The sequence below is a fragment of the Hylaeus anthracinus genome, unplaced genomic scaffold (genome assembly GCF_026225885.1).
Source record: "Hylaeus anthracinus isolate JK02 unplaced genomic scaffold, UHH_iyHylAnth1.0_haploid 4, whole genome shotgun sequence".
Classification (NCBI taxonomy): Eukaryota; Metazoa; Arthropoda; class Insecta; order Hymenoptera; family Colletidae; genus Hylaeus; species Hylaeus anthracinus.
This window is the reverse complement of record NW_026535289.1, coordinates 11163309-11184123: the sequence shown is the minus strand read 5'-3', so window position 1 is coordinate 11184123 and position 20815 is coordinate 11163309. Positions and strand designations below refer to the sequence as shown.

Below are 20815 nucleotides of genomic sequence, written 5' to 3'. Positions count from 1 at the left end.
CTCGCGCGAACTAGACGGCTGATAATGCATCGGTTGAGATAGCGACGACTATAGTTACAGATAAAGAACAACTTTACCAGCGCGATAAGTGTTTTTAAAAAAGATGCCATTGCGGTATTGTATCGGTATTGTATCGGACAGGTGACGCAAGCAGTTTGGATAGGGAGGAAAGCTTTCGGAAACGAGAATCGCTAAGGTGGAAGGAAGTGGAAAAATTCCCCTCGATGCGACGGAGCAACTGGCGAGTGGTCTTTCGAGTTGGTTCCGTTATTTCCTGTGTCTTAACTAACGTGGTAGCACGCCAGTAATGAATTTCTTGGTGAAAGGTCGATTGTTGGCCGAATTGTCAACTCAGTCCAGGATTTCCACCGAGTTTCTTCGACGAAATAATTATCTGAGGTGAGTACGCGTATCTTAATCTGAAATTGTTTAATAAAAACTCGTTTCGATTGCGATAAGGGGGGATTAAGTTTCCTTGCCCACACGAAAACATTCTCTCATTGGATTGTATAAATAATTGTCATGTAAAATTATTGTTCGACTTTTGGATTGTTTAGTCGGTAAATTGACAAGTCCGCTATCATGCGTCACGTATGCGTGACGCGTCCATTCTTCGCGACAGGTCTACGTTGTTGTGTGTGTGTGACGATTGGCCTGTGTCGTGCTCCACGCGACACTCTACTCCGAATATTTCAATGGCCACGACATACAGTTTGTTTATACGTAGTTAACGGATTTGTTGTATAAAATTATTTTTGTGTTAGTAAATGTTCTAGGAACGTTATAAAAATTAAATTAAATAAATTTAATATAAATACTTGGTGGTACATCAAATGACTTGAAAATTTAAATAACGTAAACGTACCTCTGAAAAACATATTTACACTCTACGTAGAAATTTATCCTTGCCAGTCGTAATATTAAAACTCCTGCAAAAGTACTTATTCATTACCAGCTGAAAGATCAGTTTCTTTTCCCAGATTACAATGGAAATGTTGTTTACTGCGCGACTTTAAATTCATTATTTTACTTGCAATTAACATATGTTCATAAACAAGTGAAATATTCTTTCACAATTAAGTGGTTGCAATTAAGAAAATGCATTTCAATTTACCCGGGAACGTATTATCACTAAACGATTGATTTCAGCACAAAAAGAAAATTGCCACAAGATAATACAAAAATAAATACGGAATATAAATACAGTAATTCTGCAAATTTTTTACAAGTGTATCGCTCATTACTCGACTATTTATAACTAAAGTAGGACCTATTATCCGAACATTACAAAACATGAATAAACTATAAAAATTGATCAGGCCACACGTGGCCCAAAAATTCTTCACTCGTGCCTTCGACATCTTAATATTTTAAAACACCTAATTTATACTATCTTTTACACATGATTCGTGACTTCTATCGATGCAAAATGTGTTCATTCGTACAAGCACTATTAATTGCCCTTGAAGTAGACCATGGAAAAACAAATAAAAATTAAATACAAATTACAATCGCAAGGTAATCGAATTACTAGATCAAGTGAACGTATACTTGGGAAGGTTGACCTTGCGAAGGACAACCTTGCTCTTGAAAACGACTCGTACGGATTATTGGATTTTTCTGATGGCTGTCGACTACAGCATCGGAGAATTGTCACCGAAATCGAAGCGTTTCCATCGGAAACGTCGCTCCAAATTTAACCACGTAATCTGATCGAAATAAAGTAACCATCGCAACATGCCACCAGTCCCTCGTGATACGTATTTTTAGTCCCCCTTGAACGAAACACATCCTGTAGGCTAACTTTTATTGGGCGACCGGTGGGGATCCAGAAGAAAGTGACGGCGGGATCGATGAACGCTCGCCGACCGTGTACGCGTGCGCAAGCGTCTCGCTTTCGTTTCGAAAAATCTTTTACACATGCACTTTCGTATGTTTCCGCCACGTCACGTAGCCGATTCATTTGTACGCATTAACCATTCGCGGTTATAAGAAAAATGTCGCCACGTGACGCAAGAGCGGCGTGGAAATTCGTGGGAAAGGCGGCTGCGAATTTAGGTTTATCGCGAAGCACGCCTGCGTTCCCTGTTTCATCATCGCGACCACGGCGAACCCATGGGAGGTATAAAAAGTGGGGACAAGGTCACCCCTGCAGACAGAAGTCTGTGAGCTGTCAGACCAGTCGGACGTACGAACGTTGTTGCACTCTGAATTGCACTCTGTGCTAATCGTGTGTGTAGTGTTACAGTTTTATTCGGTGAAAAGACACGTTAAAGGGGTTAGGGTAGGTATTTTTACTCGTCGTACTAAGAGTGATTCGAGTGGGGATGGAAATGTGGATTAACCGTAACAAGAGTTAGTTATGGTATATGGGTCAAGTAAAGAGTGACCGTTATGGTGCATTTATGTCGTGGAATGCAGTAAATTCGTCGTTTACTCCCTCCCGTTGTATTTATCAGGGTCAAACGCCATGACGATGGACGCCGCGTAATTGGGGTCGCACGTTTGATCTTGATTGCCTCTGCACGTCGTAAATGATCGACGATCGTCGAATGATCATCCATAATTGCGAATGTTAATTGTCAGTGTATCCGTAACCTTTGTCAATATTTCCTCATACTCGAACTGCATATCTCGAACTGCATTTCCGGAATTTGCTTGGGATGCCGGCTTGCCGGGTGCACGTGCTTCTTGTACAAGTAGTGGCATCTCGTGGGATACGTAGTACACGCGCGTAGTGCGCTTTATCTGCAACCTGCAACTCATTCATGTAGATTGGGAAATTGTAAACAAAACGATAAGACCGTGAAATAGGAAGTCTTTTGTGTTTGCGCGGATATCGGTAGACAGTAAAAGTAACTGTAAAGAAATTATATTCGTGGATTCTTATCGTTGGATTATTCCATGGAATTGTTGGTATCGTGTTTTTTTTTATTTTTAAAGCCTTTCTAGATAGAATTGGAGCAGAAAATTGGACTCTTTTGGGGAGGGGGTGTATTCTCGCGCATGTCTTCGAGTAGGAAAGTGGATGACCTCTATGACCTTTTCGACCTTGAACTACTCCACTGCAGAAAGAATTCGAATATTTGCGAGATCACTCCATTTTCGTCTAATATTGAGTTTATGCATGCTTGTGTTTAACATTGAGGGTGACTTTCGTGACCTTATGACCTTGGAAAAACCTACAACGTCAATGTTCTTAGAATTTAACAAACATCTTACAAAATAATATCTACTTTCAGAGCAATGACTTCACTAAAAGACAAACTTTTATGCACGGTGGTAGAGCCGATCTCCACCGGCAGAAACAAGGTCTCCATAGTCGGCGTCGGTCAAGTCGGAATGGCTTGCGCCATCAGCATCCTGACAAGCGTAAGAATGATGCAATTACCTACGAACTATAAGAATACTACCTAACGTACTCATCATCGATACACGAACCTCTTTTGCCACCTTCTAGAGTACTATTCAACATTTTCAAAATCACTAAAGCAGTGAACTAGTTCTCTTCAAAAGAGAAATATTTGATTTCTGGAATTTTATAATCGTTTGTAAAATAATGCAGATACGAAGTGGGTTCTTATAATTTGATAACCGTATCATTAAATGGACGATGTCCTTATAATTTATTAATCTCTAGTATTCTGTTTCTAATTAAAAAAAAAAAAAAAAAAAAAAAAAAAAATACTGCCAAGTACCTATAGACCCCAATAATTCTTCGTTTATCGATGATCGTACACGGAATAGAGCTCAAACCAGTTCGTCTTTTTCATAAAATTTCCTGTATCGTTGCAGCACGTTTCCAACGAAGTGGTGCTCGTGGACGTTATGGCTGACAAGCTGAAAGGGGAGATGATGGACCTGCAGCACGGCAGCTCCTTCTTGAAGAACGCAAAAATTAACGCCAGTACGGATTACGCGGCCACGGCTAACTCGAGCCTCTGCATCGTGACGGCTGGTGCTCGTCAAAGAGAAGGAGAGTCGAGGCTGGACCTGGTTCAACGGAATACAGACATCTTCAGAGGCATCATTCCCCAGTTAGTCAAATATAGCCCGAACACGATCCTACTGATCGTGTCCAACCCGGTGGACATCTTGACCTACGTGGCTTGGAAACACTCCGGTCTACCTAAGAACCGTGTTATCGGAAGCGGTACCAATTTGGACTCGGCACGATTCCGATTTCTGTTGTCCCAGAAACTCAACGTCGCGCCCACTTCCTGTCACGGTTGGATTATTGGAGAACACGGCGATACGAGCGGTTCGTTGAAATGTTTTTTTTTAAACAGAGATTACCCGTAGATGCACAGCTGATTGATAATTCTCTCTTATCGGAGATAAGGAGAAAGTTGCGAATCTCCAGATAAAATAATTCTGATTCGTTGGCTGATCGAATGGGTCAGTATCAGATAAGGGTGTCTTGGAAAGAAGTTATTAGATGGCATCCAAATTTGATGTTGTGATTAGACAAATTTAGAAGTAGAGAGTAGTGGATAACTTTAGAAAAAGGATAGGCGGATAGTGTTGACAAAAGAAAATATTTTTACCATTACCTTCAGCGATTTTAAGCCTCCAAAAATCGAGGTTTCAGAAACTGCAATTCGTAAAAATGTCCCAATTTTCTGCGCTTACAAATCGGAGCCCTGCTTACGATAAAAGACTCGCGATCGCGTTTCTATTCCTCGATATGCTTCGATGAAGTATTTTTCAACGACACACATTTTCAGTGCCGGTATGGTCGGGAGTGAACGTCGCAGGTGTAAGATTGCGCGATCTGAACGAGCACGTCGGTACCGACAAGGACGAGGAGCAGTGGGGCTGTGTCCACAAGCAGGTGGTCGAAAGCGCCTACGAGGTGATCAAACTGAAAGGCTACACGTCGTGGGCGATCGGTTTGAGCGTATCGCACCTCGCCTCGGCGATATTGCGAAATTCTAATCAAGTTCACGCTGTGTCTACCTTGGTTACCGTAAGTCGATAATCTGTTACCTGTTTTCTTTTCCCTCCGTAATTGTATGCATTGAACATTTGTTCTTTTTTTTTTTAAACATACGTTATTAAATTTTTACAAGAATGTTGCAAGTACCATATGAACTTAATACGCTTACGATGAATTCAAATAATAAACATACGCTGAATGTATGAAAAATGTCTTTCATAAATCGATATGATAACGTTACGATGAACGATTCGTAATTAACGATTGTAATTACTTCGCAGGGTTTCCACGGGATCGAGGAGGATGTGTTCCTATCGCTACCGTGCACTTTGGGCGAAGGAGGTGTAACGTGTATTGTAAAACAGAAGCTAACAGAACAGGAAGTCGCTTGTCTGCAAGAATCGGCTGCAAAGATGTACGAAGTTCAGAAAGACTTGAAGTTTTAGAAGTTTCGTTGGAATTTTGGGTGCCGAAATAATCATTTCGTGACGATAAATTGAATTTCACGCCCGTTTCGTTATTTGATTCTTCTTTATATGCACAAAAAACGGGCATCCTTCGTTACTACTTACTTTTCGTTACTTATTCTTTTTTATACGTATACATATATATGTACATGTCATATTTGAAACGTATTTAAATCGCCAAACGTGTTTCGAACGCTATGGCGCGCTCGATTACGCACGATACTTTTGGTGCAGTGTATGTGTGTGTGTTACTACGAAGTATTATCTTGTGTTCGTTGTTGTTAAAGCTTTACATTTGTAAAGATTTGTAATGTTTACCAGTGATTTTACGTGACAGTATTCTAATACGATGAATGTGAACGTTTGTTATTTAAATACGGAATAAGATACTTAACTACTAAATCGACGTACAAAAGACACCAAACACGAGCAATCGTAAGTCAGTCAACGGCAAATACTTCAAGTTATTCTCCTATTTTTACATGGTGCTCTGTGTAAAAGTATAATACAAATTTAGCAAATTTTGAATAACGTATCTCATAGTATTAACATTGATTGACTAGGCGTTTTCGTACAATCTTGATACCATGAACCTCGTCTGAACGTTTCCTGTTGATGAACATACGTCCGTTTCTTGTATGTTTATAAGAATATTTTAATAAATTAACGTTATGAGTATTTTAGGTGGTGAATTATTCGCTCCTTTAATTGTTGTGCTGCCAGTGGCGTGAAGAGTAGATACGAAGTAGATTAGGAAGTTAATAATTGTTTAAATTTGCTAGCGAAGGTAGTGACTATTTATTGAGGTAGCTTTTTCAGACAAACAAGAACAGAGATGGAAAATATAAAGAACCTTTCGGATAGATAATGTATCACGTTAATACCTGGCACCCATACTACTACAATTATACACTTCAAAGACTACCAACGTTACGCTCCAAAACACACCAATTAATTTTAGAGCGTACTCCTTTTCCAACCTCAAGTATACTGATGTTCTTCCAAGACCTTTTTCCTCCTAAAGAAGTCTCAAAACATAAAGTAACCAAGCATCAAGTTACTCAAATAATTTCGATTCACCAATAGTCTGAAATTCAATGATTAATCTTTTCCTACGAAAGATCCTCCACGGTTTAAACAGTTCAAGTCCTGTAACCATGGATTGTTTAACAATTGGCGAACTGAAGCAATGGCGATTCGCATGAACGGGTTATGATCGCCAGCGCCTTCTTTCCTGTCAACTGTGGATCAATTGCATGCGATGTGACATTTCCCACGGGAACGATCGCGATCCGCAAAATCATCGAGTGACAGGAGCAATGGTTTTACTTTCGCGCATGCTGTCGACCCCCACGTTGCTGAAATGTCTCAGGTATACGGCGAACGTGACATCGAGAAGGAGCTTAAAGTATTCGAGCTACCCTCGACGCGCTCTGCCTCCGACGATTTTATCGGAGATCCTCGGCAGCAAGAAGACGGAGAAATTCGCTTCCGCTGACTTTGGCAAAGACGCCACGGCTGGATCCGATTTACAGAGAGCGGTCAGTTTCGTGTAAGCGATCCACTTTGTGCACTAATGACCACCAGGCTTGTCCACCAATCGTTTCGTTTTTTAGCAACGATGAAACATTAGGTTATCGCATATAAAATGTCCTCTACCAGGATGAAGGCCTTTGTGAGATTGAAAGTAAACTCTAGACCTCGCCGAACGTTTTTATTTCGAGGGAATAACGAAGTCGTCGTGTTCATTGATTCACTTGTAGTTTAAATTTAAATTGTTCGACAGTCACGAATGACATCAGTTTAGAATTTTTTCCTCCCTTAAATAGTTTACTAAAGAATAACACTGTCAAATAAAACCGAAAATCCAAAAATTGTATACAAACTTGAAAGTCTTGTAATTTGAGGCCAAATGTTTCTTGATTCAAGGACGATTATTATAACAAACACAATTACTTCTGATCCAAAGGGCGGACATTTTGTACGTTACAACCGAGTAGCAGAGGAAACGAGATTCAGCGTGTCAGAAAAATCGAATCCTTACGTTTCAGACCGGCATGCTTGAAGGAAGAGTTGCTGTGCAAATTTTCAGAGCCAGTGAGGGACTGCTGTCACAAAGTGACGATCGTAGGTTCCGGTATGGTCGGCGTAGCCTGTGCAAACTCAATTTTATTTCAGGTAACAGTGTAAACCGGTGAAATTATATTACACACTGCTAATTTCTGTAAAACATAGTACCAATTAGGATACTAATAAATAAACGTAATGCAAAATAAAATATCTCGAACTACAATATTTTGACAACTCCCCTGTTTGAGTTTCGAGCTCGAATGAAAGTTCATGCACGTCGCACGTGGAAAGCCAAGCCTGGCGATTATGCGTGCGATACAAATAGCCGCGGAAATATGTTATCAGCTAGACAAAACGTCCACACGCACGGTCTGCATTCGCGAAGACGGAAAACAGTTTGTTTTGCGTGATTTTTCTGTTGCTTGATTCTAGAAAATGTCGGCGCACGTGGCAATGGTGGATGCATTCCCAAAGAAGCTGGAAGGGGAGGGAATGGATTATTGCCACGGGTCGGTGTTCATAGGAGATCCACGTATTGACTTCGACACAGGTAAAATACAGTTTACTTTAGATATACTAATTCCCAAATCGATTTCCTCGCGATGAATTTTCAATGAATTTTCAAGTCTGTGAGGAGTAAACGAGCTTCACGTATCACAATTTTAGGGGTTGTCCAGACAGTTCGTGGCAATTTTTAAGAAACATGTTTATATATATTTATTGAATTATATAAGTACCATTTTTATAGGTACCAGACAACCCGATACAACACTGATGTATGGCAAAATAAGACCAAATATTCTACTAACGATATACTAATACTCAACGATTGTTTCAGACTTCTGCATAACGAGCAACTCGAGGGTGATCATCATAGCCGCGGGGGTGCGACAGGTCAAGGGTGAATCGCGTCTGGACCTGGTGCAACGAAACTCGGAGATCCTGAAGACCATAGTACCGACTCTGGTTGGGTACAGTCCGCACGCGGTGTTCCTGGTCGTCAGTAACCCAGGTTGCGTTCCGCGTTTACAAAGACGCGTTTAACGGGAATAGAAAGGATCAATGGACGGAGGAATTGTCGTTCGCGAACAATTCCGTGCCGAGAGTAGAAAAGGGAACTTTTACTTTCAGTTGACATTTTGTCGTGGGTAACTTGGAAAGTGAGCGGATTACCGGTCAGTCGAGTTATCGGAAGTGGTACTCACCTCGATTCGGGGAGGTTTCGTTACCTGATCGCCGATCGTCTAGGAATAGCGCCCAGCTCGGTTCACGGTTACATCGTCGGCGAACATGGGGACAGCCAGGGTGAGTTCGGGATCGTCCATGTTTAAAACGACAATGAGAACTTACGGCGCCGTGATCCGTTTTCTTGCGCGATTTAACGGAGGAGAAAGCCAGCCGTTACGTATCGGGCCTGTGTAAACGTTGAACGTTTCCTAGTTCCACTCTGGTCGGGAGTGAACGTCGCGGGCGTCCAGTTTCGCGATATCCTGCCGAATATCGGGTTGGAAACGGACGAGGAGAGGTGGTACGAGATATCCAAGGAAGTCGTCAGACTGTGAGTCGAGTTTGCTAGTTTTCCTCGTTGCCTTATATGTCGTGAAAATTCCTGCGAGGTTGAAATTTTGTTATTATACAATTAAAAATGTAGTACTTATTTTTGCTACCTCTTTAGAATTTACCGATTCTATTTACACTAATTTTCTCCAAAACCTTGCTTTCAGAATTAATTAATTTATTCCTCAGTAAAAATTATTGTCACCCACGTGTCACCCGCATGGGTGGTGTTACGGTCAACGTGTTAACTATGAGAGTAACTTATTTAGTGTGAAATATTTCATTTTATAATTGAAAGTTTACTTTCAATTCAACGAGTAAGGAACAAAATTCTTTGAAAGAATTTTCCCCGTGTGCTTTCAAAATAATGGACACTCACGCTTCTGGGTTAAACAGTTTTAATTAGTCTGTAGAATCAAGATCGTTTTCTCTCCGACAAGAGGAAGAATAAATTTTCATTTTACAGAGGTCCTACCGTGAGATGTTTGAAAGGTTATTCGAACACAGCAGTCGGTCTTTCGGTTGCGGACATTGTGAGCGCTATACTGAACAACTCGCAAAGGGTTATACCGGTTTCAACCTTGATTCAAGTATGGAACACCAGCACTCTTTTAAGCTTCTGCTCGGCGTATCGTTGTTTGCGGTCAGTCTCAACTGCGCAGGAATTTCGCAACTGGGCAGCTAAATTTACATCCTGCGAAAGGTGGTATTCGACGTCTTTTTTTTTTTATTTTTTTATTATTCCGTTCGTCAGGAAAATCCTGCGCAGTGTAAACATGACCTCTGCGTATTCTCACGCCAGTACAATTTTCATGGTTTGCAAATGAATCCCTCTGAATCTTCAATGCTCGTTGTCAGCTACATTTCCTTTATTACGAGTGATTAAAATTAAACTAAAAACGAACGTTTCGTTCCCAGGGTCACCACGACGTCTGTCACGAGACGTTTTTATCACTGCCCTGTACCATCGGTGAGAACGGTGTCACCAACATCGTGCGAATGCGCATCACCGAATTCGAAAAGAAATTGTTCCAAACATCAGCAAACACCGTGTACAACGTGCAAAAGGACCTTAAAACGTGATCGATCCGCCATTATCTCTTCCAAAAGTGTACCGTTCGTCGTGTTTGTCTTGTAGAAAGTGTTTTTTAAAAAAAATATATATATATATATCTTGTCGTACGATGCTTAAACGCGTGCACCGGTCCCTTTAGCCAGGCTTTGTCTCTCGTTACGCTTGGCTCGATTGTCCTGACGAAGAAACGTTGCGGCAACTTCCTTGAATTAATGGTTGCGGTCGTTTGGAAGCCAGCCTCGATGCACGAGGTAAACACGTGCGATGACGAAGCCTGGTAGACTCTTTTACTTTTCACCTGTGAATCACTCGGATGCTGGGCTTCGACCAGTCGATGACGTCAATGACCCATCTCCGTGATCTTTGAAACAGATGCAGAAGAATCTCCCCGAGATGACCTACATAAACGTGGAAAGTCGTCCTTGGACTTTCGTGGAAGGAGCGCTTCGGCGAAAAGGAACTCGACGGATATCGTTTGGGTTTCTTTTTTCGATCAATCCATGATATCGAGTTCTCGAAACAGTGTGTCCTGCGGTTTTCTTGCGGAGCTTCCATGCGGAACTTTGGACACTGTTGTTTTTTATGTCAATGAACCCATGTTGGTTGTTGTTGCTTGTGATATAAATGTGTGGTAGGTTTTTACTGAGGTTTACGCCATTTTGGTTGTTCAAAATTTATTAGAAGATTGACTTAAACTTGAGGTTCTTTATATTTATCATTCAAGTAAAGATTTTGGAATATCTGGTCTAACAATAAGATAAACAGAAGTATCTTCAATAGAAACAATTCATTCTTAAGTGAAAATTATAGTTTGGTTGTGTCTAGTGTTCGTGCTCCAAATCTTATATTTATACAAATGCGCCCTCAGGGGCTGTAGCCATGGTTGATTGCTGCAGAACGGGTCTAGCAACCCCGAGGTACCCGAGCTTTAATTCCAACGGACTACCCCCTAATGGATTCCTTTTGAAAAATTTGAGGAGCACCAAAATGGCGGCAGTTTAAGGTCTCCTTCGCGTTCTACCACGAAACGAAAAGAAGAGAAAGATGAAACTATTTAAAAACAACGCTGCAATATCTCAAAGAGGACCACATGAACCTACAGTATTTGATTAAACGTAATGTAAAAAATGTGAAAGTCAAAAATTATTCCAAACAGCAGTTGAAAGTTTATTTCTAAACATTTCCTACCAAAAGAGAATGGCGATAATATTGCGAACCTAACAAGAGACTCTCTTTCTCGGTGCACAATGAAATTAACGCCATAATATCGCAGGTGCGTCAGAAAGTTACGTCGACGGGCGCGTCTTCCCCCTCAGGGTGCGCGCAAAAATGGCGAAAGGTGACCGGTGGATGGTACCAGAAGGTCGCAATTCCGCCGCAGGCTAGGCCGCGGCAAGGTGAGAGAACAGTACAGAAAAAGACCACGAGATGTCGCGTTAAAATCGTCAGGTAAGGCGATATAGCCACGGTGTTACGGCATCCCGACGCCGGCAGTGCCGTAAGAACTCTTCTTCCGAGAAACGACCCTCTGGAGGCGTCTCGATTCTAGGAATAAAAGGCGCCATTGCGAAATCACTGCGTAGCCTCAAGGATTCGGTAGTTATCGAGCAATTGGTGGGTTAACGGCAGAAATTGCTGCACGTAGGACGGCGGAAGGATAATAAAAGAACGATTAACCAGTCGAGGGCGGCAATTTGTAGCCGTAACGAGTACCTGCGCGTGTGGAAATCGTTGTTAGAGGGTTTATATATCGGGGAAGACGCATACGCGACGTCAGAAACGCTCTCCTTTTACTCGGCTCGAAAGCAGATCCCATTTGAAAGGCGAGGCGTGTCATTAATTATCAAAGAATTCGCGGCCCGTTGTCGTGTCGCGCAAATCTCTTCTTCGAATCGATGCGCGCGCGCAGGTTTGGGACTTCGCCAGATCTCTGGGCCTTTCAATTAACCAGGTGGATAGTTCGCGAAGAATTATGTGTGAATGTAAATAATTGTGCATGCATGAATTCAGAAAATTTTCGTCCGGCAACGAGGTGTTCGCGGAATTGAGTTTGGAAGGGGAGGTTCCAAAATAATTTGGAGGCTTTCGAGGAATATTTGAACATTGGAATTTTAATTAACCGTAAATATTGATTATTATCGGAACAAATTCCATTTATGGAAATATCAAGGCAAACGTTGTTTAAATGTTTGTTCGTATTTCGACTGTGCTGTGCTTCGGTACTCTGCAGTTATCTATATGTATCATTGAATAACAAAATAAAACAAGGGTATGTCACATTGCATGAGACAACATTAATCAAATTTTAGAGTGGATGAAAAACTGGTCAAGAGTATGGCGACGGAACAACATCCGAGAGTATTCAAATCTTCGTGAGTCACATCGGAAATTTAAATATTATAAAAACCGACCATCTGGTAAAAAGTATCACGTATTCAAAGCCAGGTTAAATTCTAAGTGAGACGGTTTCCAATGTTATTCTGTATCTACGCAACTTTTTTACTACGTAGACATAACGTATTCAAGACTTTTCTTTATCATAAATATTGTATAGATTAGATAAGCAGGTTTGCCCTTGCAGTTTCGCGATTTTTCTACACGCTGTATTTAAATCCAGGGAGAGGGCTCGCTTACCAGAAATCATCGAATATAATTTCGGTGAAAATATTCGCCACGCTCGATCGGATCGAAGAGGCAACCGAAAAGAAAGGAAACGCGGAGGTATCGCGACTGGTGGCTCTCGAAGGAGCGGGGTTATCGAGCAGGTGAGAACGGCACTGAGGCCCAGGTGGAGGTGGCAGCCGGGCCCCGTTCCCTGTTGGTCCTGTCGTCTGTCAGTGGAGCTCAGTCAGCAGACAGTCGGTCGGTCCGGTCAGCTGGTTCCGTCTATACGGTGTTCGAGAGCTTCCTGATGGTAAGCCGATCGTGATTATCCACCCGATGATATAGGACCTGGTAATCGAGCCTCGATCATCAAGGAGTGGAGACAAATTCAGCGGCCCGCGCGCCGCATGTGCGCGAGTGTGCAGCTTCTCCACCGGAAACACCAACTGCACGGTGCGAGGTAAACCGAACGATAAGAAGAGTCGACGGTAGAAACCGAAAACGAGGAAGAAGAAGATAGAAACGCGGCGTGGAACGACGTTGTACACCTGGTCAGGCAGGAAATGACTATATCGTACGCGAGCGAAGTGCCAAACGGCTCCAGCTTCGGCTGCTTCTGGAGGATCCTGGTCAAGTGAGTACACGATGGTTCGTTTTCAACGTCCACGTTCTCCGGCGTTCCCTGTCCGAGCGGGTTCGCCGATTACCCGTCGGCGACTCTGACAGGTCGGACGTAGGATGGGCGGAATTTAATTGGAATAATGGGCGACGAACAGAAACTCCGTGGGGCGATTTATTCGACTGAACAGGTACAAAGACGGGCCGTTTTTTAGTCAGCGTGGAATAGGGCTCAGATTTTGTAGATCGTGGCGCGCTGGAGTAGTCTGACAGATTGCGCAAACCTGATGGAGATGGGTAGACGATTTGTTCGAGTAACAGCTGACAAATAAAGCTCTGTGCGGTGATTTATTCGACTGAACGGGTATTCACTCTAGCAAGCTGAATAGACTTTATTAAAATGGACAGAATTATACTTGAATAATAAATGATTTGGAGTAACGAATGGTCAATTATTCGGACAAACTTTTATTCGTTTAATGTAAAGTACTTTCGTTTTGTAAGTAATTTTATCTAAACAATAAATCAAAAATGAAGACTCTGAACAGCGATTAATTTGATTGAAATGTTACTGGTGCAAATTTTTATTCGTCGAACTTGGGATATCATTCGAGTGGGAGCTGATACCGAGGGAACAAAGGAACAGTACCGAGTAGTTTATCTCCCATTCGTTATTCGACGTTCTTATCTAGATAAGTATTTTGCCCATCCTCGACAGGTTGAACAGATTTATCACACGGCATGGGGCCCTAACAACAAGTTCAACAGGCGCCGTGTCTTTACCTGTCTTTTATTTATACTCTCTCTGTTTCATTCGCGGGAACACCTCTGCTCGCGCTATCTGCACTTTGTCCCTTTGTCGGGTTGCTCTTTGGCGCGACGTTATCGTCTCGTTGTCACGAACACTGAAAAAACCATGTAAAATGGTTCCTCGCGCGCAGAGGATCGAGGAGACTGCATTCTTACTCTTCTCGTGACAGGATTAAACATGATTTTCAGTTATTTCAACAGAGAATCAATTTTCGTTCATTAACTCCATTCTCTAAGAGCTTAAAGCTCCAAAATTATCTTAAAATTACAATTCGATTCAAACGTCTGGTATCAAATTTGAAACTTAAGGCATTTAAGGGTTAAAAAGATGTTGACAAAGTCTCGAGAAGCAACCAAAGTGATTTGACTCGAGCACAAACGTCTATCTGCGGTTGATAATTGAGTTACCGCGATATCACCCGATCTTTCTAATCTTTGCTGACCAAGGCGTGCAGGAAAAAATGGTCCAGCCGCGTACGGGCAGGAAAACCCAAACGTAATCGGTTTTTCTCGGTTTTGGCGCATGCGTTCGCAGAATCCCCGTCCAAGGACTCGCGGCCTGCTCCTCCCCCGATGCAGCCGGTCTCTAAATCGAGAACGCGGCACATGGAGTCGAAAGTTGAATGTTGCACAACGATCCAATGGTCGCAATATCGCAATATATCTTCGTCTTACATGGCACGCCGACTATGTAAACTGTCTAGAAGGCACGCTCCACTATCTTGGAACGCGCCTCTCGAGCGCACGCGTGTCGAAAGTTCGCCGGGTACAGGACAGCGTGCGATACTTTTCTGACATCCAAATCACGAACAACGGCGCGAATTTTGCAAGTTTACGGTATGGTGGAACGAACCATGAATTCTATCTGAGACCGAAACGTCCAGCCACTCCGTTCATCGCGAGATGAACGCGTATCTAATACAGCGACTAAACTGTCATTTGTGTTCGACAGGGAATCATTTGCCTCCAGCTTCTTTAAATTACTTCCTCTTACGGGATATTTTTATATCGACTCGAGCTTACTTGCCCTACGCGCGTCGAGGCAGAAACTGTCCTGATTCTGTCCCCTCGGAGCGTACGGTTACGTGAATCACAGTACCGGAGCACGTAAAACCCGCTAGCACAGAAATGGTGCTCGGTCAATGCTTGCTTGTACGTTTTAAGGAAATAAGGTCGTCGATACATCGATTTTAGTCGTAACGACGCGGCGCGTTACGTGGAACAACGCCACGGGATTTTCGTTCCAGTTGTCGCTTACGTCGAAACGGCACGATAGTGTTTCAATGCGAGCGAATTATCATCGCGTACGTGTACGACGTGCTGATGTGTTACCGTATAGATACTTTAACTAACCACGGTAATGTTAACTTTGAGTCTTTGAATAATAGCCGCGTGACAGCGCATACGGAGCGCGAGTATTGGCACGGAGCGATTCGGGAAACGAATAGTTGAGAACGTGAGAAATATTGCAAACATTTGATTTTTCCCATCATGTAACTTTCTTTCACGTTTAAGTATAGGACAGAGTACATCGATCTATTCAATGACGAAGTAGTAGTAACATTAGACATAAACATTGACACACTTGTGTTGTTTTGCAATGTAAAGACTACTACTAATTTCCTCTTCAATTAATTTTCTTAATTTTTGCATATATTTAGGTTTTCATTTTACTTATATATGTTATACGAAAATGTTTTTTTTTTACTCACATTTTTCATTGTTTTTGTTTAATCCTTATTTTTTTATAATATAAAATGAAAACTTTAAATGACATTATTTTATAAAATAACCCAATGGAAGAATGAATTTAAATTTAAAATACATTATTATATTCTATAATGAATTATACTGGACACTGCTCGAACTCCATAACAATTTCTTCATCACAAAATCTTCTATTATTCATTTGATTATTTATTCAAAGTGACGATTAGCAACAACACATATCAATACTTCAGACATGTACCTAACACTATTTTGTTATCGACGACACCGAAGTTTTTCCTCATTCCACCTGAACGTAAAACGATTAAGTTAAATTGTAGTAGCTATCAGACATTTACAATGACATTTCTCAGATCTACTAATCTCGTACTGCGAATCACTCCGTGTCACATGTTCGTCACTGTATTTATTATTTAAACGGTTTACGTTAATTTTCTGTACAAACAGCTTAAACTACGGACAGGAAAAACCGTCAATTTATCCCAGTGACATCACTGCGCGAATTGTAAACTAAATGTTATACAACAAACGTTCTGCAAATGTTATGATCCCGAAGACGAGTTTATTCAATAAACGAGTCCGAAGACCGACCGGAAGTTCCAGGAATGGGACAAGAAACGGCCGCAATCGCTTGATTAAATAATCGAACGGTATCGACGCGTCGATACCCGCAAGCGCGCGAAACGCAAATCAGCTCGTTGTCAACAAATAAAAGAAGCCACGGTGCACGAAGACACGAATGAATAATGTGCGTGCATGTTTCTGCGTTTCCAAGAACGAATCCGCGCGTTTCTCCTGTCGCAACAAGAGCAAACAAGCCCTTTGAATTTCAATCGCGTTTAGAGACCAAGCGGAAATGTTTACGCTTGCGTAAAGGGTAGGTGAAATTTCTCTGGGGAAAAAAGCCTAGATTAGTCGCAATTAATAAACGATGGAGTAGCTTTCTTTTTCTGAAATTAATAGATAAATACTGAAAGAGGTGAGTCGGAAATGGTATAGTTTTATTTGAATTCATTGTGCTAAGTTCAGCATCCCCTTGAGCGTAACGATTAAGGGACAATTTCATATTTTCGGAAGAGTGCACTAAAAGTGTCTGAAACTCAGATTACACGGTCTTCGGAATATGCGCAGTCGGCAATGTACGATGGAATATTCTCCGTAAAATATTAATAATTGCAGGTATTAATAAATGTCATACGAAGCGATGAACGTCGACGCCGCATTCGCGCTAAATCATTTGCTGCGCGACAAAAATAGTTGCCTGACCTTAGCGCGAACCACGCGTAGAAAAAATATTCAATTGGTAATGTTTCTAGTATTTCTGTATGGCGTCGAGTTATTTTCATCTTCCTTCAGCTTAAAATACCTCTCTGACAAATTAAGAAATACAAATATTTCGTAACCAAACGTAGTATCGCATGTAGCAAAATATGTGACACACTCGGGAGCCATCATTGCTTCCTTGTTAATATTGTACAAGCCGCTTGTAGTTCTAGAATCTTCTCAACATCTTTTTTCAACGTCTTCATTTTCACTCTCGTTTTGGATTCTTATAAACAATTGCAAGATATAAAAGTAGTTTCGTTACAGTAACGTTTTGTATACGTTCTCCATATCACCATTCGCTAATCTAGTTGACATATAAATATTTCAGGAAGTGCCTACCTTTCTGGTTAGGTTATGCAACCTCCCAACATCCGTGCTCTAGTACTATTCTAAATATCTTAACTTAAAGAAAACACCGAGTACAGTAATTTTTCTAGCTCTCGCAGTCGATTCCCCAACATTCGTTTCCTTTTTCTTCTTTACCTAATTCTTGCGTGCATATTTACCTCGTAATTAAAAAATAAATTGCGAAATTAATTCTACGCTTCTCCGATCACCGATGAATTCCTCGAAGAAAAGGTTAGGGGGTCTTCGGACAAAAATTTTCTCCCAAGAAAAATTATGCGACGCGTCAAATAAAAATTTAGCACGTCAATTAGTATACTTACGAAGACATTTCACGAATTTTTTCGCGTGACATGCTCGAGTAGTGACTCGGCAATAAATTAATAATATTCCGGTCCACCGCGCGACGCGATCGTTCGCGAAAACGCGTAAAACGCGTCTTCGTGGCGTACGATCCGCAACGTCCTTGCTGGTGCTCGTTTATTGACATTTCCACGACCTTTACGAGGCGCGTCGGTGGATCCTCGCCGTTCTCGGTTTCTCTCCGGTCTGCAGGCGCCAGCTCGAAAATGGCCTTAACTGCTTTCACGTAAGATCTCGCTTTCCTATGGTCGTTACGCCGCCGCGTGCTTGCCGTCCTCTACATAGAGACGCCCGACGTCGGGGCTATAAATACCTGGGGAGCATCCAGGAATAGAAAATCTTTCGTGATAGCACGCGACGACGATATCGCCGCAAGTCCACCCGTCGTCTCCGTGAATTACACGCTCGATTCAGGAGAAAAATTGCCGGTTTGCTGCAATTTGCGAAGGAAGCGGCTGCGTTTAACTCGGCGCATCCTCAGAATGCTCGCGACTGGCTGCAATTCACGAAAGCACCGACGCGCGCGTTCCTTCGAGACTAATAGCTGGAATCGGTTAGAGTTACGAATTCCAAAGCTTCTGATAGTAGTTCATTAAGAACACTCATCGGGTAATGATCGAACCAGAATGCTTCCCGATATTTCAAAGATATTACACGTCACTCGTGTTTCTTCGTCCAGTATGTAGGTTTTGAAGGTTCGCTTGTTCTTCTTGTGGCACGAATAGAACCTCGATTACTGCATTGCAACTTCTGCAATAATCAAGGTATCCGATCCAATCCAGTACACTGGTCGTGCACGGTCTTCTCCTTCTCTCTTCTACTTCTTTTTATATTGCCAACACGGTGAAGAAACGCGTTAGATCGATGAACACGTGTAACACGCATATGGAGAGACAAAAAGTAAAAGAGCTGCCTTGAAGTACACGACAGGAGTCGATCTGACTGCTCTCGGCTGCACTCGCTCCGCGAACGTACGCGCGGGCGCGTGATCTATTGCGAAAACGATCTGCTATGGAAATAAGCATATGCGACCATGCTCGCCTTCCAGTAACCACGGGTAACAGATTTTCTCGACCCTTCGTGTGTGTCCAATCTGAATGTTTCTCTTCTCGGAATCGTTAATTTCACGTTGAATAATTGCTCCGCATAGTCGATCCTGAGCTCGCAGTGCTTGGCGAACGCTTTCGGTCTTGGTGGTTTCGTAGCAATGCCACCGTTCCATAATTCGTTTTTCCTCGAACAGACAAGCGAGAAAAATGCCGCATGCCTCTCCCTCGTGGAGTTAACCGCGAAATAATTTTTGGCGGTCACTCAGGCGTCACGGTACCCCTAGAACGGGCGTGAGGCCATCGAATGTACCAGTTACACAGATGGAGGAGGATCTTCCAGTTTGCTCTTGCATCTCGCAGAAGCGTTTCGCTGGTCGCGATGCGGTCGGCATGCGAGACGGTTCTTTTTCTCGTGCACGGCTTCCGGAGCAGTTCATACCAGCTTTCCTATCCGCCTACCGGAGTCGATGCCCAAAGAGGACAGCAAGAACGACGATCTATAAATACCCGAGAGAGTCCAGAACGATCTATAAATACGAACCCACTAGCCAGGAATAGAAAATCCCGGCTGGTTTTACCGATATGGAATTTAATAATAATCGAGCTCGCGGAATGGAACGCTCGACGGATCCGTTACGAGGCTGGTCATTAAGGAGGAGCATCGTCATCTTTCAGGCTAGAGAAACGCTGATATTTGGGATCTTTTTACCGATGATGTCGAGTGATACAAATATTCTATAGGTGCAGTGAAAGTGCATATATAGAACAATGTTTTTGCCAACTTTCATGAAAGTACAGTAACTTGTAATGTCATGAGTGTAGAAAGGCCTTGTTCTGATTCGAAAAGTCATCATTGAACGAAACAAGAATTTTTAGGAACTCTGTCAATATAGGAAACATAATTATCACGAGAAAATTGAAGAAATCAATATTTCAAAAAGTTCATCCGAGAACCAAAGAAATCCACCCTTCGACACTCGATTCTCAAATTCCAATAACGTGAGTTACAAAAACGCTCTTATCTTTTACGCAAGTCGACGCATCATTGCGAAAATTGGCAGAAATGTGGTCCAGCGTACGCACTTTTGAAGCGTCCAACAAACAAGTCACGTCGAATATTTCGTTTAGTAAAAAAAAAGTCCTATATATGAGTATTTCGCGCAGGCGAAAAAGCGGCGACTTCTGATTAACGATAGGGGTGGCGCGTTCGTGCATAAATCTCGTCCAAGAGGCGCACAGACAGTTATGACTTTACGAGCCGTCTACTCCGGCGCGTTTAGCTACTTACAGACCTAACATCGACGAAACGAGCACCTGTACACGGCCACGTGTAACTGTTGCGCCGATCACGCGCGCTAAATAGTCCCGGCGCGTGAACGGAAGCACCGTGGTAGCGAATCGCACGCGTGAAAGCAAGAACGGTTTCACGGTGCACGGAAGACTGACCAAGATAAAGCATTCGGATGATATTCGACCGGCAGTTTGCGGAAAAGTGAAATCCGCGCGTGCTCGATGATTTCGAATTGCTCGATACCGCGTTCCCTTTTAATACAGGTTTATTAATAATTAAATCAGACCTCGATGTTTCGTAAATCCTTCAAAGCCATTTTCCTCTTTGTAACAGTATATCGGTTGATGTACAGAAAAGAGTATTTTTAGTAGTTTTTAGATCGACTTGGACAAATATTTTACGCCCCATTGCGACAGTTAAAACAGAGCGCTTGGTCTCGCGATAAACCACGAATGCAGAGAGCTTCTCAGAAGCGATGATTCACATCCGTTAATTAACCGAATCGTGATCCAATATACGTCACGCGATCTGCGAGTCCTCGCGGGTATTCATCGAACGCCGCACAATCCACGA

At 42.4% G+C, this 20815-nt stretch overlaps 3 protein-coding genes across 4 annotated transcripts in view; all 3 read left to right on the top strand.

Annotated features, from left to right (window-relative positions):
• Positions 1 to 255: 255 nt before the first annotated feature.
• On the top strand, positions 256 to 6084 carry LOC128894778 (L-lactate dehydrogenase-like). Of its 2 annotated transcripts, none has more exons than XM_054156768.1 (5): positions 256 to 399; positions 3243 to 3372; positions 3796 to 4261; positions 4728 to 4969; positions 5221 to 6084. In XM_054156768.1, the coding sequence occupies exons 1-5, from the start codon at positions 308 to 310 to the stop codon at positions 5383 to 5385; spliced, it is 1095 nt and encodes a 364-aa protein (XP_054012743.1). In that variant the 5' UTR covers positions 256 to 307; the 3' UTR covers positions 5386 to 6084. The 2 variants fall into 2 exon arrangements, with proteins under 2 accessions (XP_054012743.1, XP_054012744.1); XM_054156769.1 differs by lacking the exon at positions 256 to 399 and adding an exon at positions 2136 to 2284.
• Positions 6085 to 6725: 641 nt separating this feature from the next.
• Positions 6726 to 10359, top strand: LOC128894838 (L-lactate dehydrogenase-like). The gene is made up of 9 exons (XM_054156850.1): positions 6726 to 6947; positions 7069 to 7081; positions 7376 to 7584; positions 7909 to 8026; positions 8315 to 8488; positions 8608 to 8781; positions 8917 to 9034; positions 9500 to 9623; positions 9952 to 10359. Exons 1-9 carry the CDS (start codon positions 6726 to 6728, stop codon positions 10114 to 10116), a joined length of 1317 nt encoding a protein of 438 aa, XP_054012825.1. The 3' UTR covers positions 10117 to 10359.
• Positions 10360 to 12879: 2520 nt separating this feature from the next.
• The window catches only part of LOC128894760 (uncharacterized), a 61535-nt gene continuing 53599 nt past the window's right edge, over positions 12880 to 20815 (top strand). The window contains exon 1 of the mRNA XM_054156734.1: positions 12880 to 13346. Within this exon, the coding sequence (XP_054012709.1) occupies positions 13276 to 13346 (71 nt within the window). The 5' untranslated portion in view covers positions 12880 to 13275. The remainder of the gene's footprint in view (positions 13347 to 20815) is intronic.

What these genes read in the sequence shown, in the direction of transcription:
- LOC128894838 (XM_054156850.1), top strand. Translation starts at nt 6,726, where the DNA reads ATGGTTTTACTTTCGCGCATGCTGTCGACCCCCACGTTGCTGAAATGT. An exon ending in ACGTATTGACTTCGACACAG is followed by an intron (nt 8,027 to 8,314) that starts GTAAAATACAGT and finishes CGATTGTTTCAG; the next exon opens with ACTTCTGCATAACGAGCAAC. An exon ending in CGAACATGGGGACAGCCAGG is followed by an intron (nt 8,782 to 8,916) that starts GTGAGTTCGGGA and finishes AACGTTTCCTAG; the next exon opens with TTCCACTCTGGTCGGGAGTG.
- LOC128894778 (XM_054156768.1), top strand. Translation starts at nt 308, where the DNA reads ATGAATTTCTTGGTGAAAGGTCGATTGTTGGCCGAATTGTCAACTCAG. An exon ending in CCATCAGCATCCTGACAAGC is followed by an intron (nt 3,373 to 3,795) that starts GTAAGAATGATG and finishes GTATCGTTGCAG; the next exon opens with CACGTTTCCAACGAAGTGGT. An exon ending in CTGTGTCTACCTTGGTTACC is followed by an intron (nt 4,970 to 5,220) that starts GTAAGTCGATAA and finishes ATTACTTCGCAG; the next exon opens with GGTTTCCACGGGATCGAGGA.